Source organism: Siphateles boraxobius, unplaced genomic scaffold, assembly GCF_051911475.1.
Source record: "Siphateles boraxobius isolate OS27281-9 unplaced genomic scaffold, OSU_SipBor_1 24, whole genome shotgun sequence".
Taxonomy (NCBI): domain Eukaryota; kingdom Metazoa; phylum Chordata; class Actinopteri; order Cypriniformes; family Leuciscidae; genus Siphateles; species Siphateles boraxobius.
The window spans coordinates 5,265,024-5,279,909 of NW_027508855.1; the positions used below are offsets into that span (position 1 = coordinate 5,265,024).

The window sequence follows — 14,886 nt, forward strand, 5'->3', positions numbered from 1 at the left end:
AAATATATTGATGTATAAAAGGATAGTTTACATTAAATGCGTTAAAGGGTAAGTTCGGCGTTTTACAAGTGAAGACCTGTTTTAAGATCGTTTCTGATGAAATCGAACGGTTAAGATTAAAATTTGGACAAATGCTGCTGTCCCGAGAATTTTAGGTTTTTGTGTTTCACGATTTCGATTTCATCAGAAACGATCTTAAAACAGGGCTTTACTTGTAAAACGCCGAACTTGCCCTTTAAGGAAGTTGTTGTCCTGCAGTGTGATATGCAATAGCCTACTAGCCTACATCTTAAATATTTCATTATTTTATAATATCTTCTGTTTTACCTATATATTTTTTGATTGACTACTTGGAAAATGTTTACATTTGCCACTCCAAGTCCGCAGGGCCATTTTAAATTAAAAAATTTAAAAAATTTACAAAATATAAACCTTATTCAGAGCAGCGTCATGAGATATGAAAGAGAGGATGTGTGTTTTCAACGGCATCCGCTGTAAAAAGCTTATAAGGCTCCTAGATTACTAGTTTTTTTGTTTTTGTTTTTTACTGGAATGTTTTGCAGTGTTTCGTAAGCAGAACAAACACAAAACACATTAAATAATTGTACAACCCACTGAAGAGATCTCACTAGACCCACTATCTCTGCAACTTTTTCATTCCCGATAAAAATCAAAGATGGCGCTGTGGTAAATAAGGTCTATAGTCAAACTTTGAAATCATTCAGTAACAGGATATTTTAAACATTCATGAAGTTTAACCTATATTTACTTTTTTTTAATCCCCACCCCACATATGTTCATTAATGACTTCTAATAAGAAAACATTCTCCTTAATAACAAACAAACAATTGAACAAGCATGCAGCCTACATCGAGCAGATAAAGACAAATGAGCACTCATCTTTCTGATCATTTTTTTATTAGGAGTTTTATAACAACTTTTAAACAAAATATAAATTTATGGATAAATGTTAAGAACAACAGTAGCCTATACAAAAAAAAAACAATACAAAAAAAAACAAGTCATTTCACTGATGGAATGTATTTTGCCTTTGGTAGTAATCTTTAACAAACCATCGCTTGACTATGAATAAATTAAGTGTTTGTTCTGTATTGCTACAGGAAAGTCTCGTATAATCCAATACAAAATATAAATATAACGAATCATAGTGATAAAACATACTCATAATCTTTTTAGTGACTTACGTAGCACCAACGTGCACTCACGCTCGCACACGATGAACTTTAAACAAACTGTAGCTGCTAACGTTACTTATATGTTAACGTATGCACATTTTGGACACTTTCCAACCAGCGGACTGTTCTGTATAATCTCTGAAGGATTGAAAATCTACACCAAGTAATCGGCTTTGTGTGTCAGGTACAGAGGTAGAGACTGTCATGTGTTTAACGTTATGGGCTACAAAGTAAACCGATCTTGATAAGTCTTCCACAGCATCGTGCTGCTCGCTCGCGCTGGTGATATTTTTAGAAGCAATGAGACTTTAAAACAAGACAGCTCAAAACAGCGTCACGTCCAACCTAAAAGTAATTTTCTCAGTCTATTAAAAAGGCAGTAGCCTTCTTACATGCATCAGGAACATTTGCACTTCTGTGAAGATGGGGTGGCTCTTACAAGAGCCTTTGGTTTGTGGAGTGAAATCTGTCAATCTACTTCTTCCTGGCGGATGTCTTCCTCCCCTTGGCAGCCTTGGGCTTTGCGGCTTTAGGCTTCACTGCTTTCACCTTCTTAGGACTCTTTAGGACCTTCGCAACTTTCTTCACAGCCGGTTTCTTCACTTTCTTCGGGCTTTTGGTGGCTTTCTTGGGCGCCGCCGGTTTCTTCACTTTCTTGGGAGACTTCTTCGGGGCAGGTTTCTTTACTGCTGCCTTCTTGGGCTTCGCCGCCTTGGCCGCCGTCTTCTTCACGGCTGGCTTCTTCGGCTTCGCCACAACTTTCTTGACGGGTTTCTTGGCGGCTGGTTTCTTGCTCACCTTGAAAGATCCGGATGCCCCGGTGCCTTTAGTTTGAACAAGCGCCCCCTTTTTCACCAGAGATTTCAAAGCAATCTTGACGCGAGAGTTGTTTTTCTCAACGTCATATCCACCACCTGCCAAAGCCTTCTTTAGAGCCGCCAAGGAAACTCCTTTGCGCTCGTTGGAAGCAGCAACCGCCTTCACGATAAGGTCTGACACGCTTGCTCCAGGCTTTTTCGCCTTTACCGCCTTCTTCTTCTGGGCTTTGGCCGGAGCAGCCGCGGGAGCAGGAGCAGTTTCTGTCATAGTTTCAGTAAACTTAGAGCCGATGTCTCGTAGTACAGAGCTGTCAAACAAACAATGTTTACACATCCAACAGCTGAGGGCGGGATTTAAACGGGAGATGAGAACCATATAGACTCAACTGCCTCATCCGACGCTCTGAACAGGACGGAGTCGTTTGTAGATGTGCTTTCTGATCGTAAAAAACACAAGGTTTCCCGCGATACAGAGTGATAGATTGCAGACTTTAAACCACGTCAAGATAGCTGAGTCTTTCCTCTTTAAGGGAAGCTCATGTTTCGTGCAAAACATCGATCAGTTTATTGTACAAAAATAAAAACGCGTCCAAATTTAGAGCGAGTCAAAGCGGTGAACGTCGCACTTCCTCTGTTCTTTTGTAGATTATATATTAAAATTCGAAAATCACAAAAACAACGATAGCTGTTTTGCATAAATAAGACTCTAATGTACACATTTGTGGTGGTTTTAGACAAAGAATACTTACGGAATAAAAAAAATAAGCGGTTTTCTTTAGTGGAGGTAACACAGATCAGCGCTGTCGCCATTTCAACCTCCCCTAATCTCTCGGACATTATTTCTACAACGATTTCAATAATCATATCTGTACATCCAGTACATGATTCAAGTAACTTATTTACAAGCAAGTTTCCCAACATTACACACATTTAAAGACGCTGTCCGTCGTTAATAAAACGGGAATAGGCTATTGTTTGCCTGAAGAGGACGAGTAGTCGAGGTGTGCGACAACAGCAGGAAGCAATCTTGGAGTATAATGTTGTATTGATGTATTTATTACAATTTTGCAATATCTTGAATATTAATACACCAATACTACTAAACACTAATAAGTCGTTGTAAAAAAAGCCAATTTATTCCCTTTTTCTACAAAGAAGCATAATAACAGCGATGATTTTCAACACGTTGCTTCATTGGCCAGCAGGGTAATAAAATGTTGCACTTTGTGTACTGCGATGTTGATCGACTTTAAACAACTATTTATCTGTCACAGATATTTATGAAATAAATAAAATTCAATTTTAACATAATTTGAGTTTAGTATCTCACTTAAACATTAGGCTAAACAGAAAGCACGTGGACTCGAGCCTAATTCAATAAGCAGCAATACTATAAAACATCAACTATGGCACCAAAAGCAAATTTCTATGATAAATTATACTTTTATTAACAGTTGATTTTCACTCAAAAACAAATCACAAAACGGGTAGTCCTGGCCCTGGATGCTGATTGGTCAATAAGTCGTTTCAGCAGATGTGATGCCTATATAGCAGCTTTCTGTTATGTCTGCTTGCTGAAGAATAAAACTTAATGAAGTTGCTTAATGAAAATGTGCTTATGTTTTAGTGAATATTTGTAGCTATTCTTAATAATAATTCTTATTAAGCAAATCCATTGTCATTTCTAGACCACATAAAACTGCTAGGCATATTCAACAAAAAGTAGGCATATGCTTTAATGAAAATTGGGGTCCTTAATTTTATGTGGTGTTGTTTGTGAATAGGGCCACTCTGCTGTGTGTTGTGCCTAACAACGCATGGCTATATTCACAATTTAGCAGACCTCCTCTATAAATAAAAATACACTAGCCTAATTACAGGCCAGGAATTTTGTTCCTACTCGAGTTTGTTGTTAAAAGTTAAAATTTTATTAACATTTTATTTCACTAAGCAAATACTTCCAGTGTCATTCCTCTGCTTGAAGATAAAGGCCATGACATTACAAAACGTAGCTATGCAACTAAATGACCACTGTTGTGTAATCTAACATGTAGCTATAGCCTACTATATTTACCAATCAGCACCGAAAAGGAACGCTTTATGATGTCTGGGACTATCTTATTGAAAAAGTAATGCGTGGTTGGCTTGTTTTAAATTGTGTCCCTAATATTTTTATTATGGTGTAACTGTTTTATAAAAGCAATAATAAAAAAGGGCACAACTTCTGATGGGTTTTTTTGTGCTAATTTTTACACGCATATTCATGCATCATTTATTAATTAAAATAAAAATGTTACCCAATAAATGTTATTATAATTAGTAGTTTATACATTTAAGAGTAAATGAAAACAAAACAAAAAACCCTCGCATTTCTGTCCGAGCACCCATTAATTAATGAACTGTTAAGTCATGTTTATGTTGTTAAAAGTAACCTAATGTTAATTCATATAATTAACCATAAACAGCTTGCTTTTTTGTTCTGTTCTATTTTAAAATATGAACACAATATAAACTAATTAAAACACGACTTAATGTGTTGTGAGGAACCTAAAAAAAAAATAAAGAATACATTTAGACAAATTAATTTGCTCTTTTGATCGAATGTTTGGGCGGCTCTTAAAAGAGCCTTTTTTTTTAAAATCCGGGTCGGGTGAAATTTAACCTCCAAAACCATACAGAGTACGGCCTTGACGCTTCAGAGCGTACACTACGTCCATAGCAGTCACAGTCTTGCGCTTAGCATGTTCGGTGTAGGTTACAGCGTCGCGAATAACATTTTCAAGAAACACTTTCAGTACACCACGCGTCTCTTCATATATCAGACCAGAAATACGCTTCACACCACCGCGACGAGCTAGGCGGCGAATAGCTGGCTTTGTGATTCCTTGAATGTTGTCTCTCAGGACTTTGCGGTGACGTTTTGCACCACCTTTCCCAAGCCCCTTTCCACCTTTTCCACGACCAGACATGATATCTAACTGATATTTCAAAGAGCACGAATGGAACAAGATGGGCGGCGGTACTGGGGAAGACTGAAAAGTATATTTTAAGCGGACCTGGTTGAAAACATCCTTGTCACAACGCCCCTGCGGGCGGAGTCATTAAATCATGTGACAGTGCAAAATAAGAAGGGAAATAGAAAATGGTCTGTTGAGCTTCCGTTTCTTTTCTTTGAGAATAGATCACAGAATGGAATTAAATATATAACAAATAAACCATAGACTGTATAAAATAAAAATGTATCAAGCGTGCTATACTTTATGTTGGGGTATTCGCGACATTTTAGTAATTAGGACAGACCTCCTAATCCTATATCTTTGTAATAGGCTGTTTGCTAGTTTTTCGGAGTAATATAATTACTCTAGTAACTTTACACTAGTTACATTAGTTACTTATGGGACCCAATTTAGTATGGATTTGCATTACATTTGTGTTTTAGTGCGTATGTTTCAAACTTTCAAACAGCTGAATGGATTTTTACTGAAATATGTAAATTTAAAACTCCTCTGCCCAGTGCTTTGATTGGTACGAGACTGTCTCGGTTTCCTATTGGTTGTTTGCTGATGATGACGCATTGTGGTTTGTCCCTGCCTGGTTTGAATGCCCTATCCAGCCGGTCTGAACCGGTTTGACAAACAAAGAGGAAATACCTTCATCTGGTTTTCCTTCACAGACACAACATTGATATTTCATAAAATGATTTTAATCATTTGTTATATACAGAGGCCTTCTTTAAAAATAAATTAGCACAAAACACTGACAAATAGGCAGTGATTATTTATGAGATTTTGCCTTTGCTCTACACAATTTCAAACAACAGCAGCAACAATCAAATTAAGCAAAGAAGAGAACTGATCAGTTAGAATGCAAATAAATATAAAAAATTCAGGCATTCAGCTTTGAGACATCAGCTTCCGTCATATGCAAGGGGCTGAAAATGAGAGAAAGGGACAATATAAAACACTTATGTCAGAAAAAAATTACTCTATGAATACTTTCTTAGTTATTCATTTATGAATATAGAGAGATTTGTACTAAGGCAAGATAATTAAACATGACATTTATCAGAATATTAGCAAGCCATTTCTTTCTTTTCTTAAAATCCTTAGTCTCTTACCCTGTAAACTCCCTCATCATAGCCTGGCTCAGGACGCTGCCATATCTGATTGGACAAGATTTTTAAAACAACCAATCCAAACGCTACAATGATGACTCCCAAAGAATTTGCAGTGATTGCCTCTGGTGGTAATGCAGAATAAGGCAACGTCTCCTCTGTGTTTGCTTTTCTGAGGAAAGAACCAATAGAAGAAGGAATTTGCTATGGCACCACACTGAATCTATTGAGAGCTCTACATTTATGAATACATGTTCTTTTTTATCTTCTTTCTACATCATACTGCAAATCTTAAAACATATCGATTACAGCATAATGATCAGATCTAACTAATCAGTCAGCATGAACGATCCATGAAGATCTCTAAAATATTAGTAGCCATATATACGTACATAGGTTCTTTATCTGCAATTGCAGATACATGTCACTTACAGTGCAAAAAATAGCTTTTCGTTGATCCCTGAGATGCAAGATACAATGCTCAGTACCAAGATGATTCCTCCCATCCATACATGAGCTGGCTTTATAAGGGCACGTGCTGACATTGGGGTGCAAGGTAAGAGGAAAGCGGTAAAACCCATGACCCACTGCGGGGAATAGACAAAATGAACTTTTTTTTAGTTCCTGGGGGAAGATTAAACTTTTAATTTACTTCCTCTATAGAAGCATGTTTCCGCCACGGCATAAAACTAAAAAATGTAATTGTGACTTTTTATCTCACAATTCAGACTTTTATTTAATCGCAATTTTGAGTTTATATCTCACAATTCTGACTTTGTAACTTACAATTGCAAGTTTAAAGCTCACAATTCTGAGAAAAAAAGTCAGTTGTGCGTTATAAACTAAAAATTGCCAGAAATAAAGTCAGAATTGTGAGATACAGACCCACAATTGTGAGTTATAAGATAAAAGTCAGAATTACAAGATAAAAAGTTGCACTTACCTTTTTAATTGTTTGTTTCATAGCGGAAACACGCTTCCATAGTCCTTCATATTATACATATGAAATATGTCAGACTACATTTTCTGTATCCAAGTTCATTGTTTATCCACTATTTAACTTCTTGTTTACAACAACAAATGAACACAAACTACTACACTGTACATGAGCAGTTTCGACACGATACACACCTGTGCAGTGAAAAGTGCAGCGGTACAAATCCCCACCCAGCTATGGAGGGAATAGAGGTTGGGTGTCTGGTTTTTGTTGTGGAAGTCGAACACAGCACAAAGCCCGAGAACAGACAGAATGAGAGAAAGGAGCAGAAGCCCAGCGTGTAACAGCTTCCACGGGAGCTTATTGTGACCCCATGTCAGAGGAATACGGTACACAACGGCCGCTGGTTACAAGAGAAAAGGACATTAATGACAACTAACAGAAAGTCTGTTCAATTGACATAAAAAAACAAATAGAATATTTTTCCCTAAAACTAAAATAATATAATTTCACAAACAATGTAACACATCAAACTAAAACAAACACAAACTTTCTACCACATACAGCTGAAACTATTGCTTGTGCAATGTGTTATATTACAGTTACAGTAGCATGAATCAAAAGCCAAAATAAAAACCAATCAAACGTACCATTCCCATAAAGAACCACCATTCCAGTGACCATGAAGACCGGGTGCCAGTTGAATTGCTTGGCTGAGCCGTCCCATGCAAATCCACCTCGGTAGGTGTAATTCCAGTGAGCTACTAATACTACACAGACAATCCCCAATATCAGGCACAGCAGATAAGTAACGTAAAATGCAACAATTCCTCTCATCCTGTGAGTGCTGCAGAGACAAGGAATGTAGATGAACTTGTATTAAATGTAGACTGAATCAAAGAGGTGCTCACAAAGACAAACAACAACATTAATAAGCGTTTCAAAATATTTCAACTTGCCTTATAAAAATGCGATGTCTCAATCTCAAATAAATACAATGCAGTGATATTTAAAAAACACACACAAACACACCAAAAAATCAAGGTGTACCTATAAAAGTGCTGTTTAAGCAAAGCAGCACATCTGAATGCACTGTACCTTTATCTCGTATCTCACAAATATCAAACAACCTCGTGACGGGTTTTTTTTTCTGACTTGATCTCAGTTCCTCTTTCCACAATTCCCCATCATGATTTTCGATTTTGTCTGCCAACAGACCAGATGGCAAACAACAACCATTAGAAATGAGGAACAACAGAAACGGGAAAACTAGCGATAATAAGGATGAAATGGAATTTATGTCACTCAACACTATAAATACTGTACAAAGAGAGAACTATTCAAACTGATTCCATGATGCAATGACATAATGTAACAAAACATTAAAAACATTTTGGTGTCAAAAGACCTGTCGTATGAATGAATAGACTTACGGAGCGGTTATACTTTTCTTTTGTATTCTTACATTGTAGTTTGTGTCTTACAGGTTGTTTTTGGTTGTGACGTAATGCCAGTCTGAGGACACTCAAAAACAGACGAGGTACCCACGCAAACTATTTTAAATATAGCCTATTAACAGTATTGACTGTTAACGTAATATAATATGCTTTTAACAGATGCGATGCTAGAGCGAAAATAAGCGTGTACAAACTTTAACGACCAAGCTCACGATGATCATGATTTTGGGAAACGCAGAACCCAACATGGCATTTCCTGTTTAAATGCAAGGGTGCATGGGAAGTGTAGTGCACACGACCTATTTCGCAATTAAATACGACTACACAATTATTTATTTATTAATTTATTTTAATTATCTCTTAATATTTGATTATTAATCTAAAAACACTGGCATAGTGACGTAAGTAAAGAATGCATAATAACGTGCAAGTGCCTACGGTGTCTTTAAAGGAAATTACTACACACATTTTTACACACTGAAGCTCGTTTTCTAAAACCAATACATAAGCTCGGTAAGGCAAATGCCCCCAAAATTATGGAAAAGTTATTATTAAAAGTTAGGGATTTTGCACACGCATCTTCAGAATGCACAAACAGGCGTTCCTGTGTCATTTAGGATGAACGTTTTTCTTTTGCACCACGGTGGTTTGAAACTTGTCTACCAGTGGGTCCTGCATCTCTAATCTGTGTCACCGTCATCCACCTTTTCCACCCGTTGTAAAGCCTAAAGATATATTTTGATGTTGAAATCCATATTTCGCAGGAGATCAGCTGACCTCTGGTGGCGAGAGAGATGTATGCGGACACTATATTCAGAACCTTAACATTATTTAAAATGTTATTGTAAAGTCACATTCATTAACGGAAACACAAAATGTACAAATTAATTGATTTTATTAGTTCACAACAAAATAACCCACATTACATATGAACATATTCGAGATCATAATGCACAACAATTTTGTCTACAAAATGGGAAAGAATGCGACCACAATAATAGTAACACAACATTTCATAATATTAGAAGTCTTAAATATCACCTTTTTCTCCACCCAAATGAAACTAATATTTGTAAACAACAGCATATCATTTGTCTTTTCTAAACATTTGAACATTTTGGCCAACATATTGAAACACTGTCCATTTTGGAATAGTTAGGAAATAACACTACATAAGGTAAGCCATGCAAAAAAAAAAGAACAAAAGGAAAAGCATACCTTTGCTACCTGAGGTCACTATAATGGTGATGATATTGGTTTGTGTCCAGTCACTCATCTTCATATTTAAAGTAACCATTAATAATTGCCTTTGTAACAATATTTTCTGCTGACAGCCTTTGGTCTAAATAGATTAATGCTTCAATAAGACTGTTGAAATCTGCCTTCAGTCCTTCCTTTTCCATCCAGATTTTTAACAGTTCATAAACTCGGTCTTCTGGAAAAAGAGAATCTGTACTTTTGATTGAATTATCACTCAGTCCAATAAACCTGAAGAATCTGTTATGATAGTGGACATCCATTTCTTCAAAGAAATCAAATGTTTTCTTCAACGATTCCTCTCCTGAAAAGGTGAGATGAAGTAAAAACACTGCAGCATAACTTTTTTTTACGAATGCTGAAATTATGCAAGGAAAAAAGGTATGACCCTACCGTTCAAAGGAACAAGTCTTCTTGACAACTCTCGTTCCTAAAAGAGATGGCAGAATTTCATTTTAATGGTAATTCAATTAAATTCAAATTTATTTGTATAGCAAATTAATGTGACTTATTACAGAGGTTTAAATAACTTAGTTTTAGTCAATCAAACTTCACACACACACACACACACACACACACACACACACACACACACACACACACACACACACACACACACACACACACACACACACACACACACACACACACACACACACACACACACACACACACACACACACACACACACACACACACACACACACACACACACACACACACACACAAATCTTGTCTCCGAATGACCAAAGGCAAAGCATTCAGGCTTGTTAGGCGGAAATATTAAAAGCAGAGCCTTAAGCATTGGTTATGACGGTAGAAGTGTTGTTAAAACAAAGAAAGCGGCAACTCTCACCAAAGTGTGAGGCTGCCAGGCAATTGCAGAGCTTGGAGGCTGGTTAGTGTGGAGGGGCTGGAGGTCAGTGGGCACAGCAGACATGGCCAGGCTAATTTGTGAAGAGTTGGCGGTGTTGGGGAGGCTGTCCCCAAGTCCCCTGTCTTCCTCCATCTCTGATGAAGCAGGTACATGGGTACACACCGCATAATTTTGCTCGAGAAATGTCTGTAACTGAGAGGAGTCATCGATCTTGGAATCCTGGGCATTTTGTCTCTCCTCTATCACCTCCTCACTGTCACCCTGCAGGGCAAGAAAGACGTCATCTGCTCGTCATATTTACATTTTACAGTTCAAATCAGTGCTGAGTTACATCAAAAATACATGAGTTTCTGTGGTTAAAGCTTAGAAATGTGTTGGCTGATAAATCAAATGCATCAGATACATGTCTTTTTGACCTACCATACAGATCTTAACCAGTTCCCCTGGACTTCTTGATGTTACTGGAATTAAAAAAGATTTTGTACAATAAGCAAAAAAGAAATGAGGAAGAAATATTAAAAGAACTGAGGAAAGATGTGTACCCTACCTGCTCCTTTACTTGGTTTTGACTTTGTCAAGTAGACGATACTCAAAATGCATGCCAGCATTGCAATTATTGGCACAACAATGAAAGTCACTGTAGGACAAATGGGATGTAATCGCTATGAGAAACACTATGGAAACAAAGCCTTTACAAAAGACAAATGTTGGACAGAATATACCAGTTAACAATTATAATTAGCTTTACTTTAATGTAAAAATACAATATTTGATCAGCTTTAATCATGCACAGTGTGTATACAGCTGACATCATTGGGCTACAGAGTGAGAAAGATTTTCTACTACCTGAGATGGAGCTTCCCGAAGAGCTTCTCTTTCTGCAAACTATGTTGGAAATGTGTGTACAGCCTTTTACAGTCTCCTCATCCTCTTTGCATCTGGGTTCAACAAATGAAATGATTTTGAGTCCACAAAAAAATGTCGTTGCAAACCTGTAAGACTCCCGTTCATCTTTGAAACACAAATGAAGATATTTTTTATGAAACCACTGAAAGTCAATTCCACCAAAACTTTGATGCTTCTAAAAGACAGAAATCCCTGTGAATCGAGCCGTTTATTCCAAGAGTTCTGAAGAGATACTATTGCTCTATATAATGAAAAGATCTAATTTCATTCACATATGAACATTAATGAATGCAAATTAATAGAGCACATCAAATATAGTAAATAGAAGCTCAAAGTGCTTGCTTGTCATATCAGAACCAATGAAGTTTGTTCGTGCTCATTTTCATTATTGGGTGTGCAATCCGTTCATGCTAATCGATTAACATGAGACTTCTTTGTCCAAAATCTAAGTTTTTATCAAATTTTACATTGAGAACTTACCTGCTGCATTTCTTGCACACCTCACATGCCTGGTCAGGTAAGCAAAATGACCCCTGTTTGCACTTGCACTTTGTGTTCTGGGTAATTGTGCATTTCTCAGTGGTTTCCTGATCTACAGAAGGAAAGAAGGAGCACAAACAGCAGGCAATTTACAATTAAATATATCTGAAGGAAGTCTATCATGTGAGCACAAAATTGATTTGGCTTGCATGACCTTAAAAGTTTATGTTAAAAGAATTTGCATAAATCGGAAAGACTTGGCAGTATGGGACAATATTTTCAAATAACAGAACTACCTATACGGCACATGGTGCACGATAAACACTTCTGCAGTCCATTTTCATGCTCAGTGTATGTGTCAAACTCGCATGTTTTACACTCTCCTTTTTCTGAAGCAGTAAGGCAGGCCGTTTTCACATATGTTCCTGCAAAAAGATGATGTGGTGGAATGTAAGTGCACATACAAGACATTGTCTAACCAGAACTTAAAGTGTTTTTTCAAAAATTCTCATGCACCAGCAGGGCAGTTCAGGCAGCAGATGTTATCATGTTCATACTCCAGGCTCTCTCTGCAGGAAACATCTCGGCTTGATCTGTTCTTGATGGACCCTTGAGCCCAGGACAGATCCAAGTGACTGATATTTAGCAACAACAAAACCTACACACAGAAGAAACTGTAAATATATGATATATGCTTCAATAAAGACTGACTCTCTGGTAAATAATTATGGATAGCCTGTGATCAAGGGGTGTTGTATCTTATACTGACACCTATTGGTGTAAATCTTAGCACACCTTTCATTTTATGTTTTAGAACACTCAAGTTTGTTTATATGTGTTAGAAACTTAAAGGGATAGAGTTCACCCAAAAATGAAAATTGTGTCATAATTTACTTAACCTCAAGTTGTTCCTAACATATATGAATTTCTTTGTTATGTGGAACACAAAAGAAGATATTTTGAAGAATGTCTATGGAAAAATACTATAGAAGTCAATATTGCCCCACAAATGTTTGCTTACAAACATTCTTCAAAATATTCTCTTTTATGTTCCACATAACAAAATAAATGTGTATATTTATATACATATTGACCTGAAGAATGAATAGGCATGGAAATAAATAGGTTGTGTGTGTGTGTGTGTGTATTATACTAGGCTATATGATATAGGCCTATATATATATATAGCCTACATACACACACACGCACGCACGCACACACACACACACACACACACACACACACACACACACACACACATATATATATGTGTGTGTGTGTGTGTGTGAAGGCTATATACATACATACATACACACACACACGCAACATATTTATTTCCATGCCTATCCATTTTTCGGGTAGTTTTTTAAGTCATTGTCATTCCAATTTCCACGTTAAAACTGTTAAAACAGACTAAAGTTATGTGAGGATTTGTATCTAGAGATAGATCAAATATTGATTCATTTCAGAGGTTACTCCATGGTTTCTAATTATTTTAAAAAGTTTTTGTATTTTTTAATTGACAAAGATCTGTTGTGCGAGGTGGTTTATCTCCGCCGACCAGTCCAAGCATGTCTCCATTTAACGCGTCATGAAGTAAACTAAACTTCAAAAGTTGCTCTATATTGACATTCAAATACAGTATCTAAAAACAAATTAAATGCATGTTAAATTCACTTACCGAGAAAATAATGCATCTCATAGTAGTCAAATCATTGTGTCACTTTCTCCGTATAAACTGAGAGAAGAGTAAGTCCCAACACTATCCTACTGATAGCGCACCTCAAAGTATTTATTTAGCTGTCGAGAAAACTTCCGGTCTTATATTATGGAATTGAGCGCCTCTTCAAACCTGAACACGCTGAATGCGAAGTGACGAATATGGCCGAGGCTTTCCTTATGAATATTAATTGCGTTTCTTGTGACGTTACCCTTATAAGCATAGATGCTTATAAGTGTCTGAGCGCTAGTCACGTGATCTAATTATTTCCATGAACCAAGCCTTTGCTTTTGGGATTCATAAATTCCCGAGACAACCTGAAGGGCACACAAATCGCTTACAAACTTCACATCGTGTTGAATAACTACTTTCTATATGTAAATATTTTAAAATATGTCTGTCTATATTTTCTCAAATCTTGGGAAAATATAGGGCCAGATAATCTTTCTACGTGTAAAATTTAGTAAAATAACCATGTGAAAATCCAACAACCGTATAGTCTCAGGACATCTGAACGCACACATAGCCTACCATTTTTATCAATTTCCGCAATGCAAGGTCATCTCTGTCAGTTTGGCGCTATCTAGCAGACAGTTGACTGTGTGACAGTGCGATACTATGACTGTTGAGCGACACTGTGTAAAACACAGGAAACTGGCGGATTCTCTAGTAGTTGACTGCAGTGTACGGAGGAAGGTGGGACGTTTGTTTATTCATTTGTCAAGTCTAAGGGGAATTTCATACTGATGCTTCAGAATGCAGACAAAGGTCGCTCCTTATACTCAAACACAATCAACCACGTGATCCATTCATTAGCTATATTGGATTAGCCTACGCTGGGATTTTTCAACCAAGTTTTAATTTTATTAGTGATGAGTTTTCCAGATAAACTACACTATTTGTATCGTCTGTTGTAAGGCATTACTGTGGGCCATTGAAAGCAGCTTTCTTCCCTTTCGACAAATCTAGTCATTAACCTACATTGTTTTGTTGATTCCTGAAAACTGATTTTGTTTTCTTGCCTCTGTCTTTCTTCAGACAGAGATGCCAAACAACCAATTATGTCAACATAAAGTGACTTTTCTTTATTGCAATTGCAGGCTATAACTATATAGCCTACACAC

At 36.9% G+C, this 14,886-nt stretch overlaps 3 protein-coding genes across 8 annotated transcripts; all 3 read right to left on the reverse strand.

Annotated features, from left to right (window-relative positions):
* Positions 1-901: 901 nt before the first annotated feature.
* On the reverse strand, positions 902-2,745 carry histh1l1 (histone H1 like1). The gene has a single exon (XM_077240894.1). The coding sequence runs from the start codon at positions 2,388-2,390 to the stop codon at positions 1,671-1,673; it is 720 nt and encodes a 239-aa protein (XP_077097009.1). The 5' UTR covers positions 2,391-2,745; the 3' UTR covers positions 902-1,670.
* Positions 2,746-5,695: 2,950 nt separating this feature from the next.
* Positions 5,696-8,788, reverse strand: cyb561a3a (cytochrome b561 family, member A3a). Of its 4 annotated transcripts, none has more exons than XM_077240908.1 (7): positions 8,531-8,788; positions 8,164-8,271; positions 7,716-7,912; positions 7,260-7,468; positions 6,561-6,715; positions 6,132-6,300; positions 5,696-5,945 (listed from the first exon to the last, which is right to left on the reverse strand). In XM_077240908.1, the coding sequence occupies exons 3-7, from the start codon at positions 7,900-7,902 to the stop codon at positions 5,922-5,924; spliced, it is 744 nt and encodes a 247-aa protein (XP_077097023.1). In that variant the 5' UTR covers positions 7,903-7,912; positions 8,164-8,271; positions 8,531-8,788; the 3' UTR covers positions 5,696-5,921. The 4 variants fall into 4 exon arrangements, with proteins under 4 accessions (XP_077097023.1, XP_077097022.1, XP_077097024.1 ...); XM_077240907.1 differs by having other exon boundaries at positions 8,499-8,788; XM_077240909.1 differs by having other exon boundaries at positions 8,717-8,735.
* A 610-nt stretch (positions 8,789-9,398) lies between these two features.
* Positions 9,399-13,968, reverse strand: hdr (hematopoietic death receptor). 3 transcript variants are annotated; one of them, XM_077240904.1, is made up of 10 exons: positions 13,724-13,968; positions 12,559-12,700; positions 12,339-12,467; positions 12,043-12,154; positions 11,503-11,594; positions 11,204-11,293; positions 11,077-11,117; positions 10,819-10,917; positions 10,173-10,209; positions 9,399-10,083 (listed from the first exon to the last, which is right to left on the reverse strand). In XM_077240904.1, exons 1-10 carry the CDS (start codon positions 13,742-13,744, stop codon positions 9,791-9,793), a joined length of 1,056 nt encoding a protein of 351 aa, XP_077097019.1. In that variant the 5' UTR covers positions 13,745-13,968; the 3' UTR covers positions 9,399-9,790. The 3 variants fall into 3 exon arrangements, with proteins under 3 accessions (XP_077097019.1, XP_077097018.1, XP_077097017.1); XM_077240903.1 differs by having other exon boundaries at positions 10,636-10,917; positions 11,216-11,293; positions 13,724-13,902; XM_077240902.1 differs by having other exon boundaries at positions 10,636-10,917; positions 13,724-13,902.
* Positions 13,969-14,886: the final 918 nt, after the last annotated feature.